A 19,730-nucleotide genomic window follows, 5' to 3' on the forward strand; every position below is an offset into this window, starting at 1 on the left:
ATGTGTTTAAAGTAGAGAATTGTATGGTTACAGATATTATTTTCAGGGGTTCGTTTCTTCATTTACATTCTACTTTTTATATTTACATTGTGATTTGCGAATTTAATTGAAAATTTATTAGTCAACAATCACAGTGCTGATAAACACTGGGAATTTCGAATTCATGGAAATCCATGATAGGATAAGTTTATGTGTCAAAAGATCCTTTTATGTAGAATGTTATCTGTTCTTTTGATTATTGGTATTTTTATGTAATTATTTTATTCCTAATCCATCCTGTATTCAAGTGTATAGTCCCAACTTTTGTTATCTGGTTGATAACAGATATATCCTGGAAGACCACCAGGAGTATATCTGCAGTGAAACAAGATGAGGTGATTTATTATACTGAGGGAGAATATGTGTCATAGGGAACCATACAAGATTTGGGCTTGTGTTAGGTGATTTTGGTTAGAGTATAAGGAAGTGGGGCTTTGCAGTGGATTAGATGCTATTGGAAAGTAGGAATAATTTTAAGAACCTAGAAGGCAAGAAAATGGAGCAAGGCTAAAGCTATGATTGATAAAGAAACAGCAGTTGGCTGGGTGTGGTGGCTCATGCCTGTAATCCCAGCACTTTGGGAGACTGGGGCGAGTAGATCACTTGAGCTCAGGAGTTTGCAGGCCAGCCTGAGTAACATGGCAAAACCCCCTCTCTACAAAAAATTACAAAAATCAGCTGTGTGTGGTGGTTGCACACCTGTAGTCCTAGCTACTTGAGAGGCTGAGATGGGAGGATCACTTGAGCCCTGGAGGTTGAGGCTGCAGTGAGCTGTGATCATGCCACTGTACTCCAGCCTGGGAAACAGAGTGATAGCCTTTCTCAAAATAAAAAGGAAATAAAAGGAAAAAAAAGAAAAAAGAAAAAAAAAAAAAAAAAAGAAAGAAACAGCAGTCATTCATATTAGTCAGGATTGTGTTTGGTCATTGGCTATTATTATTTATTTTTACTTTTTTGAAATGGAATCTCCCTCTGTTGCCCAAGTTGGAGTACAGTGGCATGATCTCTGCTTCCTGCAACCTCCACCTCCTGGGTTCAAGTGATTATCCTAGCTCAGCCTCCCGAGTAGCTGGGATTACAGGTGCCTGCCACCATATCCAGCTGATTTTTTGTGTTTTTAGTAGACACGGGGTTTCACCATGTTGGCCAGGCTGGTCTCAAACTTGTAATCTCAAGTGGTCTACCTGCCTCAGTCTCTCAAAGTGCTGGGATTACAGGCCTGGGCCACCACGCCCAGCCTGATTATTGTTTTTTTTGGTGGTCAGGACAATGTTCATGTTTTGTCTGTGTTTAGACATGATTAGACAGAGTGGTCTAATTTTTCTCTTGACCCGTCATGGGCACATTGTGGCCTTGTCTGATATTAGTGTTCTGTGAAATTGTTTATGTTTAATTGTAGTACCCTGAGGCGTAGCTGATAGTGCCAGGCCAACTCCTGGCTATCAGGAGCCACTTTTTGCTTTTTTACTCTATTGAGAATTCTATTTATTTGATAAGTAATACTAAAAATAAAATGCTTCTTGTTTTTAAAACATTCATTTAAGTTTTTGTTATCTAAAGATAGTTAGAATACAATTTTTGCTTTGTTTTGTTTTTTGTTTGAGACAGAGTCTCATTGTGTCACCCAGGCTGGAGTGCAGTGGCGTGATAGCAGCTCAGTGTAACCTCCGCCTCCTGGATTCAAGTGATTCTCGTGCCTCACCCTCCCAAGTAGCTGGGACTACAGGCACGTGCCACTACATCCAGCTAATTTTTGTATTTTTAGTAGAGATGGGATTTTGTCATGTTGGCCAGGCTGGTCTTGAAGTCCTGACCCCAGGTAATCTGCCCCTCTCGACCTCCCAGAGTGCTGGAATTATAGGTGTGAGCTACGGCACCTGGCCTGTGCTTTGTTTTGTATCTGTATTTTGAGGCAGAGCTTCTCAACCCAGGCCATATGGTAAAATGACTTAGATTTCTCAGTTTCACATGAAATTAGGTATTTTTTGCTTCAGTTTCAACCATAATATATCACAGATTCTATAATGGGAAAAACTGCAATTTCTTTTGCACCAATCCAGTAATTTCCAAGTTAGGAGGCAGAATAAAATTTTGTGTGGCTGGACTTTGTATGTAACAGTTTTTCAGCTTTATGTTATTTACCTCTTGTAGTTTTTGTTGTTTGTTTACTTTACCTGTTTTCGAGTTATTTTATATAACACACACACACACACACATACACACTTTTTATTTGGACACAGCATCTTGTTCTGTTGCTCAGGCTGGAATGCAGCTGTGTGACCTCAGCTCACTGCAACCTCTGCCTCCTGGGCTCGAGCGATCCTCCCACCTTAGCCTCTCAGTAGCTGGGTAATACAGGCACACACCACCACACCTGGCTAATTTTTGTATTTTTGTTTGTAGAGAAGAGGTCTCGCCATGTTGCCCAGGCTGGTCTCAAACTCCTGGGTTCAAGTGATCTGCCCACCTCGGCCTCCCGAAGTGCTGGTATTACCCATGTGAGCCAGTGCACCTGGCTTATATATATCTTATAGAAAAATATATGAAAGTAGAACAAAGAAGAACATTAAAAACGTATAATTCCATCACTTAGTGTTTTTCCTCTGTTTCCTTCCCCATCCACGGATATAGTGCATGTAGAATATATACATGCATCTTAGTTTTACTAAAATGACTAGGATTTTTGTAAATTTTGTCATTCCCATAATATTTTGTGAAAAGCTTATTAGTTAATGAATGTATTTCTCCAACATTATTTTAATCGTATTAGATCTCATATAACAGCTAATACCCTATTGTTGGACATATTAGATTTTTTAGTTTTTTCCTCTTTTATAAACACTGATAAATATCTTTGTAATGCAAATTTTGTGTTGATTCTTAATTATTTCCTTAGAATAAGTTCCTTAAAGTGAAATTTCTGGATCAAAGAATATATATCTTTTAAGGCTTTTAATCTGTACTATTAAAATTTTCTCTAAAAATTAAAAAAATTATACCAGCAGCAGACTGGGTGCGGTGGCTCACACCTGTAATCCCAGCACTTTGGGAGGCCGAGGCAGGCAGATCACGAGGTCAGGAGATCGAGACCATCCTGGCTAACACTGTGAAACCACACCTCTACTAAAAATGCAAAAAATTAGCTGGGCGTGGTGGTGGGCACCTGTAGTCACAGCTACTCGGGAGGCTGAGGCAGGAGAATAGCATGAACCTGGGAGGCGGAGCTTGCAGTGAGCTGAGATTGCGCCACTGCACTCTGGCCTGGGCGACAGAGCGAGACTCTGTCTCCAAAAAAAGAAAAAGAAAAATTATACCAACAGCATCAGGGCCACTGTAAGCCAATGTAGCAATTTTTGGTAAGTGAGAGAACCTCATTCTTCAGTTGGATGCCATCCTGTAACAGGATGGATAGTGAAGCATGGGCTGGATGTCAGCCCCATTTCACTCCCTTCCCTTGCTGGGGTCCTTTGTGAGGGTACAGCCCGCACAACTGTCTATGTAGTGGCTTTGGGCAGTGTGTACCTACACCTTCAGCCTGGTTTTCAAGACACAGAGACTGCTGTTATTGTGTAATATGTAATGAGAATGTGGGCTTTGGATTCAGACCTAGGTTTTAGTCCCATTTCTCCTATTTCCTAGCTCTTTAACTTTGATCAAGTTAAGCCCTCTAAATTTTAGTTTCCTCATCTGTAAAATGGGGATGATAACAACATTCTTTAATTGGGGTAGTTGTAAGAATTAAATGAGAAAGTGTATTAGGTTGAACCTTATGAAATTGCTGTTTTCATATGGTTCATCCTAAATATCTTAAGCCTTGAGTGGGGTAGCTGGGACATGGTAAGAGTTCCATAAAGGTTAGCTGTTGGTATTTGTATTCTTATGATCATAATTATTTAAATTGTGCTTTAATTTTTTTATAAGTTGATTTCTTAGCAGGTACCTACGTATTTGCTCTAGAATGACCCTCTATACTTTGTCCTTATTACATTCCCTGGACCATACTTTAAATTTAGTTCATTTTGAAACAAATCTAAGAGCTGGTAGTGAAAATGAATTTAAGTGCTTAGAAAAAGCCAGTTGAGAAGATCAATCCATATTTTCCCCCCCTAAGTAATTAGTTATAACCATGTTGATATTAATATTTTAAGGAAGAAGTAATGATTTCTGGTGCATAATAACATTCTGCTACAAAATGCAGTTCCACAATGAAAGAATATGGCTCTGTCTCACAGAGTTAACACGGTACACTTGTAACTTTCTTCCTTCACTTGTTCTGATATAAAAAGTGGTATAGTTCAAAGGTATTATTTTGGCTGTGTTTAGATTTTTTTCATATCTTTCATCAAGCAACCTCTTTTTTTTTTTTTCTTAGCAACAGAACCACTTGTTATATTCCAGAAAAACATCCTCAGGGTGTGTTGTATAGCAAGTGGAAATTACATGAATGTTGTATTACGTTTACAAGTTCTCATGAGTATTTGGAAGCTTATAGTGTTCTCTTTTGCAGAACACTTGGCCATTTGGGGGAAAAACTAACATATACATAGAAGACAGAAGCCAACATTTTGAAAGATATACATGTTGCCTAACTATTGACCCAGATTCTCTCCCTTGAGGATGATGGGAACAGAAATTAAATGATGGGAACAAGGAGAAATTGACCTGTGTTCTAAATGTGACCAGTATCAGATATTTGGCCCTAATTACTACACTATAGATACATAGATACATGATATATTATGTTTGGCTCATCCCCGTTTTTGGTCTTGCAGTGTACCCCTCCTATATTCCCCAGGCCTGTTCATATGCTACATACCATCATTTGACAAGTTTTGCTGAAATTTTGGCCCTAATCTTTTAGTTTCCTCAGAATCTTCTGTGTTGTACCAATTGCATAGGATTAAAGCCCCCAGATTCACCCAAAATTTTGGAGCCCTCTGTGTTCTGCTCTTAATACATTTCTAAATTTATCTGCCATAGTTCTATTTCATGAGTTGTTTCAACCAAACTCATTCATTTTTCCATTAGTGTTTATGAATACTATCTGCTAATTACTGAGCTGGATGCCTAGACTACAAAGATGACTATGACAATTCTTGCCTTTTGAGACCAAGATTTTATTTATATATATATAAAGATTTTTATATATATATATATATATATTTATATATATATTTATTTATATATATATATTTATATATATATAAAATCAGTGTTATGGTAGATCCATAATGCCTACTGGATAACTACTATGTGGCAGGCTTTATTCTGTATGTAATTGTATTAGCTTACTAGCGCTACCATAACAAAATATAACAGAAATTAATTTTCTCACAGTTCTGGAGGTTATCAATTCAAAATAAAAGTGTCAGCAAGTTTGGTTTCTCCTGAGGCCTCTTTTCTTGGCTTGCAGATGGCGGCCTCCTTCTCTCTTTGTCCTTACATGGCCTTTTCCCTATGCCTGTGTGCCCTTGGTGTCTCTTGGTGTATCCAAATTTTCTCTCCTTATAAGGACATCAGTCAGATTGGAACCCACCCATATGTCCTCATTTTATTTTAATTATCTTTTTAAAGGCCTTGTCTCCAAATACAGTCATATTTTAAGGTACTGGGAGTTAAGCTTTCCACATATAAATTTTGAGGAGACGCAGTTCAGCCTGTAACAGATATATGAAACACAATCCCTACTATATAGAAAGTCATCAATTTTTAGAGATGATAAATACACTAATCAAATTATTGGTGATTGTAATAAATATTAAGATAAAGGGATATCATAGAGGTGGCAATCATGAATAATGTCTTAAGGTGCCAGCAGATAATTATAAGACAGTATCATAAGGACTTTATTAGAAATATGTTACTGGGTTAGTGGAGCACAGAAGAGAAGACACTACTTGGAGATTAGCAAGATTGGGAAGGGCATTGATTCCAGGCTGAGGAAACAAAGGTATGAAAACAACAAATCTGGAGAATAGAGTGCCTCCATGGAGGAGTAGTGGGAAACTAATTTACTTCTCTACTCACTGACTCAACATTTATTGAGCCTCTATTTATTAAATATTCTCTGTGTATAAATCCTATTTAAGGCTAGAGATATACAGATGGTTAAGACACAGCCTTGACCTTTTAGTATCAAATTTGGGGTAGAGGTCAAGGGAGTTACCACTTGATGGAGGTTGGAACATCAGTTAAGATTTAATTGCAGTGGCTGCAGGGATTGAATGTAGAGGTCTTAGTGATCAACCATTTAAATATGGCGGACAAAAACCTAGAATGATCCTTGAGGTTTTGGTCTGGATAGAGGAAATCTGGGAAGGTAAACCAATGGAGGAACAGATTTATGGGCAGGATGTGAAATTCAATTTGGGACGTGTTAGTATGAGTTATATTTGGTACACCCAGACAAAATGCAGACTTTATTTATTTATTTATTTATTTATTTATTTATTTATTTATGAGACAGAGTCTTGTTCTGTTGCCAGGCTGGAGTACAGTGGTGCGATCTTGGCTGACTGCACCCTCTGCCTCCTGGGTTCAAGTAATTCTCCTGCCTCAGCCTCCCCAGTAGCTGGGACTACAGGCGTGTACTGCCATGCCTAGCTAATTTTTGTATTTTTAGTAGAGATGGGGTTTCACCATGTTGGCCAGGATGGTCTCGATCTCTTGACCTCGTGATCCGCCCGTCTTGGCTTCCCAAACTGCTGAGATTACTAGTTGTATATGTGGTTCTGGAGGTTAAAAGAAGTGGGCAGGAGGTATAGTTGGGAGTCATCATTGAGGAGGAGTGAATGAGATTTCATAGACAGTGTGTAGAATGAGAAGAGAGAGGCGCCCAGGAGGGCCCCTTTTCTGGGAAATATGGGTCCCAGTTCTTGCCCAGTGTAAGTCCCAGTCTTATTCTTTCAGTACTTTTGTCAAATGTGTCCCCTCTACTGGGAGTATTTACATGTTTTTCTTTTTAAATCAGTTTTATTGAGGTATAAGTAACATACAAGAAAATGTACTTTTGAAAAGCACGTAGCTTTTGAAAGCACCTATATTTTTTAAATTTCACCTACCTGGCCGGGCGCGGTGGCTCACGCCCAGCAGTTTGGGAGCTCAAGGCGGGCGGATCATGAGGGCAAGAGGTCGAGACCATCCTGGCTAACATGGTGAAATCGCATATCTACTAAAAATACAAAAATTAGCTGGGTGTGGTGGTGTGTGCCTGTACTCCTGCTGAGGCAGGAGAATCGCTTGAATCCAGGAGGCGGAGGTTGCAGTTAGCCAAGATTGCCCTCCAGCCTGGCGACAGAGCAAGACTCCGTCTTAAAAAAAAAAAAAAAATTCACCTACCTTTCAAGGAATACTAAAATGCTAAGTTCATGAAAGATTTTTCTGATTTCCTTCCAGTTGTAAGTAACCCCTTCATCTCTGAATCTCATAATGTAACTTTTCTGAGACGTTTATTCCTTTTTTACCCATAGTTATTTGTTTACGTATCCTTACCCCTTGTTTTAGACTCAAAGCCTATTGAGAACAGGATCTATATAGGCATCTTGTGTAGAGCATATTCTTAATAAATGTGGCCAATGAGTAAATGTTATTCATTATTCTATTTTTATTTTATTTACTTATTTGAGACAGAGTTTTGCTCTTGTTGCCCAGGCTGGAGCACAGTGGCACGATCTCAGCTCACTGCAATCCCCACCTCCCAGGTTCAAGCAGTTCTCCTGCCTCAACCTCCTGAGTACCTGGGATTATAGGCATGCGCCACCATGTCCGGCTAATTTTTGTATTTTTAGTAGAGATGGGATTTCACCATGTTGGTCAGGCTGGTCTCGAACTCCGGTCCTCAGGTGATCCACCCGCCTCGGCCTTCCAAAGTGTTGAGATTACAGATGTGAGCCTCTGTGCCTAACCTCTATTTTTAGATACTAACTCAAGGAATCTCAGATTAGGTAGAAATTATAAAATGGAGACATGGTAACATTATGTAGAAATATGCACAAATGCTAATAATATGTAAATATGACCCGAACCAGTAAATATAGTTAAATTTTTTTTTATTTTTTGTTTTTTTGGAGACAAGGTCTCACGCTGTTGCCTGGACCTGAGTGCAATGGCATGATCTTGGTTCACTGCAGCCTTGACCTCCTGGGCACCAGTGATCCTCCCACCTCAGCCCCCTCGAGTAGCTAGGACTACAGCTACAGGACTTACCACCATGCCTGGCTAATTTTAAAATATTTTTGTATAGATGGGGTCTTGCTATGTTGACTATGCTGGTCTCAAACTCTTCAAGTGATCCTCTTGCTGCATCCTCCCAAAGTGTTGAGATTACAGGTGTGAGCCACCATGCCCAGCCAAATTTCTTATTTATGAAATTATTTGGGATGAAAAATCATAACATGAAAATTAGCTTTTCTTAAAAATATGGTTACTCTTAATAATTTTATTGAACAAAACCTCAGCTAATGTACTTCTGGGATTTTTTTTTTCTTCATAATGAACTAAAAGTAAAAGTTTACCAATTACAAAAGAAACATCAACACAGTGAAATTGCTGTTACTTTCATTAAAGTAGTGCTTCTGTTAATTTTATAGATACTCATCTATATGTCCTAAGTAGCAATTACTTTTTGCTGAAGACAAATGTAAGTGGTAATATCTTTATTTTATAGATGAGGAGATTGGGGCTCAGAAAGGTTATATAATCCGTGTGCAAACCCACAGATGTTATATGGCACAACTGAATGGATTGAGAGCTGTCTTGACTTCAAAGCCAATATGTGGGTTTTTTTTGCTGTGCTCATGTAACTTGCAAATTTCATGGATTTGTACAATCTTAAAATCTTAAAGTATGAGACAGAGTAGAAACTCATAAATATGTAGTTTCTATTCCCACATGATTTTAAACCTAGAGTTTTAAATGATGAATGAGTCTTTGAATCCGCAAACAAAATTATATTCATGTGCAGTTTTCAACTTTTATTCTCTTCTTTTTTTTCCCTCCCCCAAGATGGGGTCTCACTCTGTTGCCTAGTCTGGAGTGCAGTGGTGCGATCATCGCTCACTGTAGCCATCATAGCTGACTTGAGCCACCGACCTCCCTGGCTCAAGTTATCTTCCCACTTCAGCCTCCTGAATAGCTGGGACCATATGAGCCACCAATACTGGCTAACTTTTTAATTTTTTGTAGAGATGGAGTCTCCATATGTTGCCCAGGCTGGTCTCAAACTCCTGGCCTCAAGCAATCCTCCTGCCTCAGTTTCCTAAAGTGTTGAGATTACAGATGTGAGCCATGATGCCCAGCCATATTCTGTTCTTATAAGGATCCAGGTCAAAAAGATTAAGAACCTAGGATTATCATAGACATCCCTTCTAGTTTTAATATTCTTTAAGTTTGTGATTATATGCTATGTGTAATCTTAGACACTCTTCTAAACAATGATTGAAAACTGTAATGATAGGCACATGAAAAAGCAATGCCCTGGCCAGGCGCAGTGGCCCACACCTGTAATCCCAGCACTTTGGGAGACCGAGGTGGGCAGATCGCTTGAGCCCAGGAATGTGAGACCAGCATGTGACCTGGGCAACATGGCCAGACACCATCTCTACAAAAAATACAAAAATTAGCCGGGCGTGGTGGCGCATGCCTGTGGTCCTATTAATAGCTGCTCGGGGCACTAAGGCAGAGAGGATTGTTTGAGCCCAGGAGGTTGATGCTGCTATAAGCCATGATCGTTCCACTGCATTCTAGCTTGGGTAACAGAGTGAGACCTTGTACCTCCACCCCCATCTCCCCAAAAAAGGAGTGTCCCCTCTCAAATGCAGATTTTTTTAAAAGAATATATTCCTTGTCTTCCATACTAGTGGGAAATTTTTATGGAATTTTTTTTTCCTTCATTTATTCTTTTTTCTTGCTTAATTTAGGGTAGTGTTGGGATAGAAGATATACTTTATAAAAAGCAGAAAGACCAATCATTGAGTTATTTTAGAGATAATATGCCAGATCCATGCCTTTAGATTTAATCTTACCTCTTTTTTAGTTTCTCTTCATTCAAGCCGAGGTAGAAAGCCAGTGGTGGAAAGTTGTGGTATTGCATAGTCTACACACATTGTATTGTCTACTTGAAAGTATAGCTACTTCTAAGGATGTTGACGTTCATTGTAGTTTTTTTATTTATAGTAGCTAGAATTAGAAGTAATTTAAAACTTCCAAAAAGAGAACAATACTTTTGAAAAATTAAAGCACATCCTACTTTGGATTGTTGGACAACTATTAAAGTTTGGTTTTCAAAGAGTATTTAAAAGACACCAGGAGACTTCTTCTTTTCTTCTTCAGGCCAAGATGGAGTAAAAGGGATTCGATTTATTTACCCCCTCACATGAAACAATGAAAAAAAAAAATGAACAAAATATATTTAAAGAAAAACTCTTTGGAAAGCATTAGACACCAGGCAACACAGGACAGTGATTCCCAAAAGATAGAAACAAGTAAGAGGAGCAGTGTGGTTGCCTGGAGACAATTTCCAGATACCAGCCCCAGGAGGAGCAACCCAGGCATATTCTGGAGATCCTCTGAATTGAGGAGCCAGACCTGGGAATCTGAAGAGGCCACGGTGGTTTGCGTTTGTAGGGAAGATTACCAGAAAGAAGAAAGCTGCACAGAGAGAACACTGCGGCTATCTCCAGGAGGTCCTACCCTAGTGTTTAACTAAGTACTGGTTAGTGCATATGTGTGAGAAACCTATCTGAGGCCAGAAAAGGAGAGGGAATATTCCTTGAAGTTCACACAGGGGCTGCAATAGAGTTAGAGCTAATAAATCAACAAGGAGATAAAATGGAATAATAAAAAGGTATATAGTAATTCCAAGAGAAGTGAGAAAAAGAGGAAAAGGGGAACAAAGAACATATAAGACGAGTAGAAAATAAATAGCGACCATATCAACAATCACATATATCACATTAAAAGTAAATGCTCTAAACCAGGGGTCAGCAGACTATCATCAAGCTGACAGCCTGTATTTGTAAGTCAAATGTTTTTACTGGAACAAAATTTTTCCCCCATCCCCGCTTTTCAGTTCAATGATAAATGATGTCTACAAAAAGCCTACAGTTCTCATCATACTAGTGATGAAAGAGTAAGTACTTTCTCCTTAAGATCAGAAGCATGACCAGGATGTCTGCTTTTACCAATTCTATCCAACATTAAACCGGAGCTTTCAGCCAATGCAATAAGGTAAGAAAAAGAAATAAAGGCATCCCTACTTCCAGAAAGAAAGAAGTAAAACTGTTGTTTGTAGACATATGATGTCTACATAGAAAATCCTATGGAATATTTAAAGAAGCTATTAGAACATATAAGTGAAGTTAGGGTTGCAGGAGACAGGATCAGTATGTAAAACACTTGTTTTTCTATATACTAGCAACAAACAGAAAATTGAAATAACATCAAACAATAACATGAAATATAGATAAATCTGACAAAAGGCATGTAAGTAAGACTTATACATTAAAAACTATAAAACTTTGATGAGAAAAATTAAAGAAGACCCAAATAAATGGAGATATATGTCATGGCTTATGGATTGGAAGACTAACCATTATGAAGATGTAATTTCTCCCCAGATTGAACCACAGGTTCAACACCATCCAATCAGAATTCCAGCAGGCATTTGATAGAAATTGACAAACTGATTCTAAAATTCATATAAAGATGAAAAGGACCTAGAATAGTCAAAACAACTTTGAAAAATAAAAACAGTTGGAAGACTTAATACTACTTTATTGTAAGACTCACAAAGTTACACTAATCTAGACAGTGTATATTGGCATGAAGTTTGACAAGTAGGTCAATGAAATAGCATAGAGTCCTGAAATAGATGCACACATAGAGGATCAATTGCTTTTTAACAAAGATATAAAGTCAGTTCAATTAAGAAAGTAGATTAATTTCAACAGATAGTGTTGGAACAATTGGATATCAGCATGCAAAAAAAGACCTTTGTATACAAAAGTTGACTCACAATGGATCACATACCTAAATACAAGAGCTTAAAACCTATAGCCAGAATATTAAGTCTCAGAATTTAATAATAACCCAATTTAAATAATGGACATAAGAGCTGAAGACACTTTACCAAAGAAGATATACAGAAGACAAATATACACATGAAAAGATACTCAACCTCATTAATCTTATTTATTTATTTATGGAGACGGAGTCTCACTCTGTCACCTAGGCTGGAGTGCAGTGGTGTGATCTCAGCTCACAGCAACCTCCACCTCCTGGGTTCAAGCGATTCTCCTGCCTCAGCCTCCCAAGTAGCTGAGATTACAGGCACACACCACCATGCCCGGCTTTTTTAAAATATATTTTTAGTAGAGATGGGGTTTCACCGTTTTGGCCAGGCTGGTCTCAAACTCCTGACCTCGGGTGATCCACCCGCCTTGGTCTTCCAAAGTGCTGGGATTACAGGTGTGAGCTACCTCACCCAGCTGACCTCATTAATCTTTAGTGAAATGCAAATTAAGACCACAATGAGGCCGGGTGCGGTTGCTCATGCCTGTAATCCTAGCACTTTGGGAGGCCAAGGTGGGCGGATCAGCTGAGGTCAGGGGTTCAAGACCAGCCTGGACAACATGGTGAATCCCTGTCTCTACTAAATATACAAAAATTAGCTGGGTGGGGTGGCACACACTTGTAATCCCAGCTACTCAGGAGGCAGAGGATGCAGTGAGCTGAGATTGTGCCACTGTACTCCATCCTGGGCAACAGAATGAGACACCATTAAACACCTCTAAGGATCGTCTGAAACTGAGAAGACCATATCAAATATAATCAAGGATATGGAGTAACTGGAACTGTGATGCACTGTGGTAGGAATGTAAAATGGTACAACTGACTTGGAAAACAATCTAGAAGTTTCTTAGAACGTTTAACATGCATTATAGTCGTCTCTCCATATCTGCTTTGGAACCTGTGGATACAAAGGGCTGACTGTACTACCTCTTTTTATTTATTTATTTATTTATTTAGAGATTCTGTTTTGCTTTCACCCAGGCTGGAGTGCAGTGGCGTGATCTCGGCTCACTACAACCTCCGCCTCCCAGGTTCAGGCAATTCTCTGCCTCAGCCTCCTGAGTAGCTGGGATTACAGGTGCCTGCCTCCATGTCCGGCTAATTTTTTTGCATTTTTAGTAGAGATGGGGTTTCACCAAATTGTCCAGGCTGGTCTTGAACTCCTGACCTCGTGATCCACCCATCTCAGCCTCCCAAAGTGCTGGGATTATAGGCATGAGCCCCTGTGCCCGGCCACTACCTCATTTTATATGAGAGATGTAAGCGTCTGGGAATTTGATATCCAAGGGGAGATGGAGTCCTGGAACCAATCCCCTGCGGTTGCTGGAGAGCCGTACTTATCATTTGACCTAGCCATTCCACCCCTTAGTATTAACACAAGGAAAATTAACATGTATATTTCCATACAAAGGTTTGTTCATCAGTGTTTATAGTGACTTTGTTTATAATAGCCAAAACCCAGAATTATCCCTAATGTCCACCAGCATGTGAATGGATAAACAAATTGTGTTATACCCATATAATGGATTAGTATTCAGCACTAACAAATAATGAAGTACAGATACATGCAAAAATAGGGACAAATAATTATTTTTGTGCTTAAATAATTATGCTGAGTGAAAGAATCCTGATTAAAAATAATCTTTGTGATTCCACTCGTATATATAATTCTAGAAAATATAAACTGATCTATAGCAAGAGAAAGCAGATCCTTCATTGCTTGGGAATAGAGGGCTATGGGGAAGGGCAAAGGGAGGAAGACCAAGGGTCCCAGGAAACTTTTGGTGATGATAGATATGCTCATTGGCCTTTTTTTTTTTTTTTTTCATGAGACAGGATCTTGCCTTGTTGCCCAGGTTGGAGTGCAGTGGTATGAACGTGACTCACTGCAGCCTCGACTTCCTTGGGCTCAAGCGATCCTCATGCTTCAGCCTCTCAAGTAGCTGGGACCACAGCCATGCACCACCATGCTTGCCTAAGTTTTGTAGTTTTTGTAGACATGGTGGCTCGCCATGTTGCCCAGGCTGGTCTCAAACTCCTGGGCTTAAGCAGTCCTCCTGCCTTTCCCTCCCAAAGTACTTTGACTACAGGAACTACCACCTCCCTGGCCCATTTGTTATCTTTATTGTTGTGGTAATGTTATGGATGTGTGCTTATGTCAAAATGTATCAAATTATATACTTCAAGTATGAGCAACTTATATGTCTATTATGCTTCAATAGATCTATTTTTAAGCAAACTTAGGGAAGTACAATGTGTACTAAATCAGATTACAAAATCATTGTGTTTTTTGTTCATAAAGAGAATTGTTGAGACACATATTCATGTGCCTACATGGTATCTCCAGTGGGATATTTTTTAGGCATCTCCACACTGAAATCCCTGAAGCTAAACTCTTTAAAATTAATCTCTAACTTCTTTTCCTCCTTTCCTCTCTATTCTGGTTTTGTTTTCTTGTGGGTTTTTTTTTTTTTTTTTGCATCTTTATAAATAGTATGCCCATCTCCCCGTTTTTCATGCAAGAAGCTAGGAAATCATCTTTGATATTTATGTTAACCTCTTATCTACTTTATCACCAAGTTGTGTCATTGAGAGCACATTTCAAATTTGTAATCTCGTCTTTCACCACTACCATTACCCCAGTTCAAGTCATCATCCTCTCACTAAAAGCCCCTTGGTGTTATTCTTGACTCCCCTCAATCCAGTGATCAGAAAACAGCCACAGCAGATCTTTTCAACGATTTGCATTGCTCTTAGGATACAATCTAAAATCATTTTAATATGATCAGTTCCTCTTTTCCTCTTGCTTATTATGTTCTGACTACTGTTATAAATAAAGTTTCAGTGCTGCAAAAAAAATAGCACTCAAATATAAAATTTTCTTTTTAATTCTCAGCAAGGCAAGGTACTTCTATAGAAGGGTGCGCCCTTATAAATGGAGCAATGGTGGGCACCCACTTGGACAAGGGAGGGGAAGGGGTTCTTATTCCTGATGCATGTAGCCCCTGCTTCTGTGTTGTTCCCTTATTGGCTAGGGTTAGACCGCACAGGCTAAACTAATTCTGATTGGCTAAGGAGAATGACCGGGTAAGTGGTTTGGCGGGAAAAATGGGTATGACAGAGCAGGTAATCAAAATGAGTCAGGATGGAGTAGGTAACTGGAATGAGTCAGGGTGGATCAGGTAATCGGAATGAGTCAGAGTGGAGTAGATAATCAGAATGAGTCAGGGTGGAGCAGGTAATGAAAAAGCTTGCTTTATGAGGAAGTTAAGTATGTAAGTAGAAGGCAGAGAATTGAACATGCTGACATACTGATTCTTTGAAAAGAAATTTAGAACTCATAATACTACACTGGCTGCATTTCAGTTTCTTGAAATCTCCAAACTCTTTTTACTACAGGATTTTCTCACATGGTATTTTCTGAACCTGCACTAGTATTTTTTTTTCCTCGCTTAATCTTTCAGTAGCTACTTCAGTCTGTGCTTCAAGTGTCAGTTTAAATGCCTCTTCTTCAGAGAGACTTCTTCCTGACTTGCTCAATCTAGATTGGAACCCACACCAGTACCCTGTAGGTTTTCTTCATAGCTGTTATTCAGGGTGTTTTGCTTCTGGGTTTTTTCTTTTTTGGAGGGAGGAGGTGTTAAGTTGGATGTATGGGAGATTATTTGTTCCTGTAGTGGTCTGAAAAAGTCCTTGAAAGTTGATATCATGTATGTTTTGTTCACTGCTGCGGGTGGCCACCATCCAGCTTTCCCTGGTGCAATCAACATTTGTTGAGTGAATGTTTAGAGAAAATGTGTTGGAAGTAAATATATCAGTGGTTGCCTTTGAGTGGTGCATGTTTGGTTTTGTAAGATTACCACAGTGAGCCATAATCACTTTCAAATCAGAAAAGTTATAAAGTATCTCTGTAACTTTGTGTATACTGTTTGCCTTTACTAGAGAGGAAAAAGCAAATGATGTTTTGGAACTTTGGATTCTTGCTCTTGATACTGTTAGAATATTAGTTACTTGATATATTACTTGCCTTTTCATATTTCTGAGTTGCGCAGGCATAGGGGGCACTGTTTATATTGTATTGTTTATGAATGGGAACTTCTGGATTAGTGTGAAGCAGAGACTCTTCTTTTAGTACCATTTTTAGGTATAGTTTGCCTGGAACTGTGTTTATGCTTCTCTCCTGGATTGCCTACAATGTATATACCATCTTGCGCCCTTTAGCTTAGAAAGTCTTTCTGTATGTCTCTGTTTTTGTCACATTTAAAAAAATAAGTCACCTTTAGGATATATTGCATTCTTTATCATAGTTTTGACCAATGTCAACTTAGGAGAAATTTAAGATTTTTTGAATTCTTAATATTAATCTCTGACAACTCTGGGGCTGGGCATTTAGTGAATATCCTCTAAACTTTTTAAATTTTTACTGAAAATCACATATTTCTGTTTTCAGAAATTTAAAAGCCGTAGGTATCTTTTTCTTGTAATTCTCCACACTGCTTCAGAAATGGTAATAGGTTTAGTCCTTCCAGGTTCTTCAAGTATAATTTTCAGAGAATTACTAACCTGACTGAGTAGCTTAGTATATTTATTTTTTACCCATACTTTAAATGAACTTTTTCTCACCTAGCAATGCTTTTTATAATTTTGTTTGTATTCTTTTACTTTTTAAGATGTCCTTTGTTAATGTTATTTTGTTTCTATAATAAATGTATGCCAACTGTTTTAACAGATAAAATAATTAGGCACAGGGCTTGTACCCTGAAGGACACTGCACATGCTATCATTGCGGCTGAATTAGATCCAGAATTTAATAAACTTTGTGAGGAAATTAAGGAAGCAAGAATAAAAAGAGGTAAGTTGTAGAAATAAACTTGGCACTGAAGCCTCGTGTGCTCTGTTCAGGCCAAGAGTCCTTCAATGATGTTTCTTTAGGGTTGCTGGTATTATGAAAGTAACGTATTTAATGTATGTATTTAATTTCTGATACTAATGTGTTATGTAAATTCTCAAAGATACTTTCCAACTTTACCTACTGTGAAAGTTTTAGTGTGATGGTGAGTATTACAGAAATGAAGTGTTTCTTAGTGAAATTTGTTTTGTAGGAGCATATCTTTTTTAAGAATTGATTTCTAAATGGATTTAGATATTAGATATGGAAAGGTTTTATTTTTCATCAGTTTACTTTCTGGTACTTTAAAAACATGTTTAGGAATACTGTTTTTCCCACTCTAGTGAAATTTATATGCAATTTTGTTATTAGAAACACAGAATTAGCAATTGTGGTTTGTTGATTCAGTTTATAATCTTGTCCTTGAGGAACTCACGTTTTAGTAGGAGAGAGAGAAATGTAAAACAAATCAAGTACAGTGTGTTGTATGCACTAGTTGAAGCATGTTCAGATCACAGAGACGAGAGACCTCCTAGTAGGGAACCAGAGTAAGGAGTGAATATAGAAGTGTTCTTTTTAATGGACTAGGGAGGCAGTGACAGAGGAGGAGGAGGTGTATTGCAAACAGAGAAAACAATAGCATATGTAAAGGCACACAGGTGTGAAATAGCTTGATGTGTGTTAGAAGATCTTTAAACTGGTATTGCTAAAGATATACAGAATGCTGGAAATAGGGCTCAAGAGGTGCGGGGTCCAGGACACAAAGATTATGAAGAAACTTTTCTTCTACCTTTTTAGAGAGCTTTTCCCTGACCACCTAATCTAATAGAGGCTTTGGTAGCATTTGGCATTATATTATTATTATTATTTTTTGTCATGTCCTCCTTATTTAGGGTATCAGCACTTCAGATGTCTTGTTTATAGCTTTACTTCAATCCCTAGAACCCAGTCTGATATAAAACAGGTTTTTGGTAAATATTTGAATAAATCAATGCCATGCTAAGGAGTTTGTACTTTATCTTGTAGATCAGTGTTTTCAAAAATGTCTGCCTATTACCATTAGCTTAGACCTATGAATTAGATTCTCTGAGAATATTAAGGCCAAGAAATCTTTATTTGAACAAACTACCTAAGAGATTTTATGTACACTACAGTTTGATAGCCATAGGCAATAGAAATAATTGAAGGATTTTAAGCAGTGAAATGAATTGGTCGAATTGCCTTGGTGGGAAGAAGTAGCATAGTTCCAATGTGCCAGAGTAGGAAGATGAGAGATCAGTTTAAAAGCTGTTGGAGCCCATTTGAAAAGGGTTTGGCAATTTCTAAAAAATTAAACATGGATTTACTATATGACCCAGTGATTCTACTCTTAGGAATCTACCCAAGAAAAATGAAAATACATGTCCACACAAACACTTGTATGTTCATAGGACCATTGTTTATAATAACCACAAACTGGAAACATCCCAGATGTCTGTCAGCTGGTGAATGGGTAAGGAAAGCACAGGATACCCATATGAGTGCGTACTACTTAGTAATAAAAGGGAACAAAGTACTGATACACAGTACAACATGGACAAATTTCAAAAACATGCTGGCTGAACATGGTGGCTCATGCCTGTAATCCCAGCATTTTCGGTGGCAGAGGTTGGAGAATCGCTTGAGCCAAGGAGTTTGAGACCGGCCTGGGCAACATGGCGAGATACCATCTCTACAAAAAATGAAAAATATTAGCTGGGTGTGGTGGTGTACACTTGTGATCCCAGCCATTTGGAAGGCCGAGTTGGGAGGATTGCTTGAGCCCAGAAGGTTGAGGCTGCAGTGAGCCATGTTCATGCCACTGCAGTCCATCCTGGGTGACAGAGCAAGATGTTGTCTCAACAAAAAAAACCCCAAAACATTATGCTAAATAAAAATAGCCAGACCCAGAAGACTACATATTGTATGATTTCTTTTATATAAAATGTCCAGAAAAGGCAAGTTTACAGAGACAAAAAGTGGAGTAGTGGTTGCCTGGGACAGTTATCTAAAATTGGATTGCTGTGGTAATTTTACAACTCTGTACATCTACTAAAAACTATTTACTGTACAGTTAAAACAGGTGATTTTTATGTTATATAAATTGTATCTCAGTAAAGCTGTTGGGGAACAAAAATGAAGTAGGAAGGGAGATAGAAGAGATTAATGTAAGTGATATGTAGCTGCAGGGATGGAGAGCACTGTGAAGTGAAGGAAGAGTAAAAACTGGCTGTGATATTGCTGGTTGAGTGACTTAGTAGATGCTAATACTCCCAATCTAGATAGGGAATATATAGGAATGAACTGTTTTGTTTTGTAGGGAAAGATAAACCAGTTATCTTTAATTTGATCTATCTTTAGGAAATTCAGTTGGAGATATTAACTAAGGAGTTGTATATATAGATCAGAAGTTGTATATATGGATCAGAAATGTTTGGGCTAAAGATACAGATTTGAGAATTATTGTATAATAGTAATCGAACCTGAACACGATACTTTGTTGGGGAACGTGTAGATTAGAGTAAGAAGAAAAGTGGTTACAGAGAGAACCTGAAGAAAAACCAACTTAAGGACCACATAGAAGAAATAAATCTCTAGTGAAGAAAATTAAGATAGAATGATTAGTCTTAGGATTATAATGCAGGTCAACCAAACTGACTGCTGTGTGGTGCGACAGGAAGCAAATAGCATTTTGAAACAGTTCGTGGGAATGGGG

The 19,730-nt window shown here is 38.3% G+C and overlaps 1 protein-coding gene across 8 annotated transcripts in view; it reads left to right on the forward strand.

Moving 5' to 3' along the window:
• ATAD2B (ATPase family AAA domain containing 2B) overlaps positions 1-19,730 on the forward strand; it is a 174,571-nt gene that overhangs the window by 140,608 nt on the left and 14,233 nt on the right. For all 8 annotated transcript variants that reach the window (XM_050753564.1, XM_050753568.1, XM_050753572.1 and 5 more), the window contains one exon: positions 16,838-16,960. In XM_050753564.1, the coding sequence (XP_050609521.1) occupies positions 16,838-16,960 (123 nt within the window). The remainder of the gene's footprint in view (positions 1-16,837; positions 16,961-19,730) is intronic.

Source organism: Macaca thibetana, chromosome 13 (assembly GCF_024542745.1).
Source record: "Macaca thibetana thibetana isolate TM-01 chromosome 13, ASM2454274v1, whole genome shotgun sequence".
NCBI classification, from domain to species: Eukaryota; Metazoa; Chordata; class Mammalia; order Primates; family Cercopithecidae; genus Macaca; species Macaca thibetana.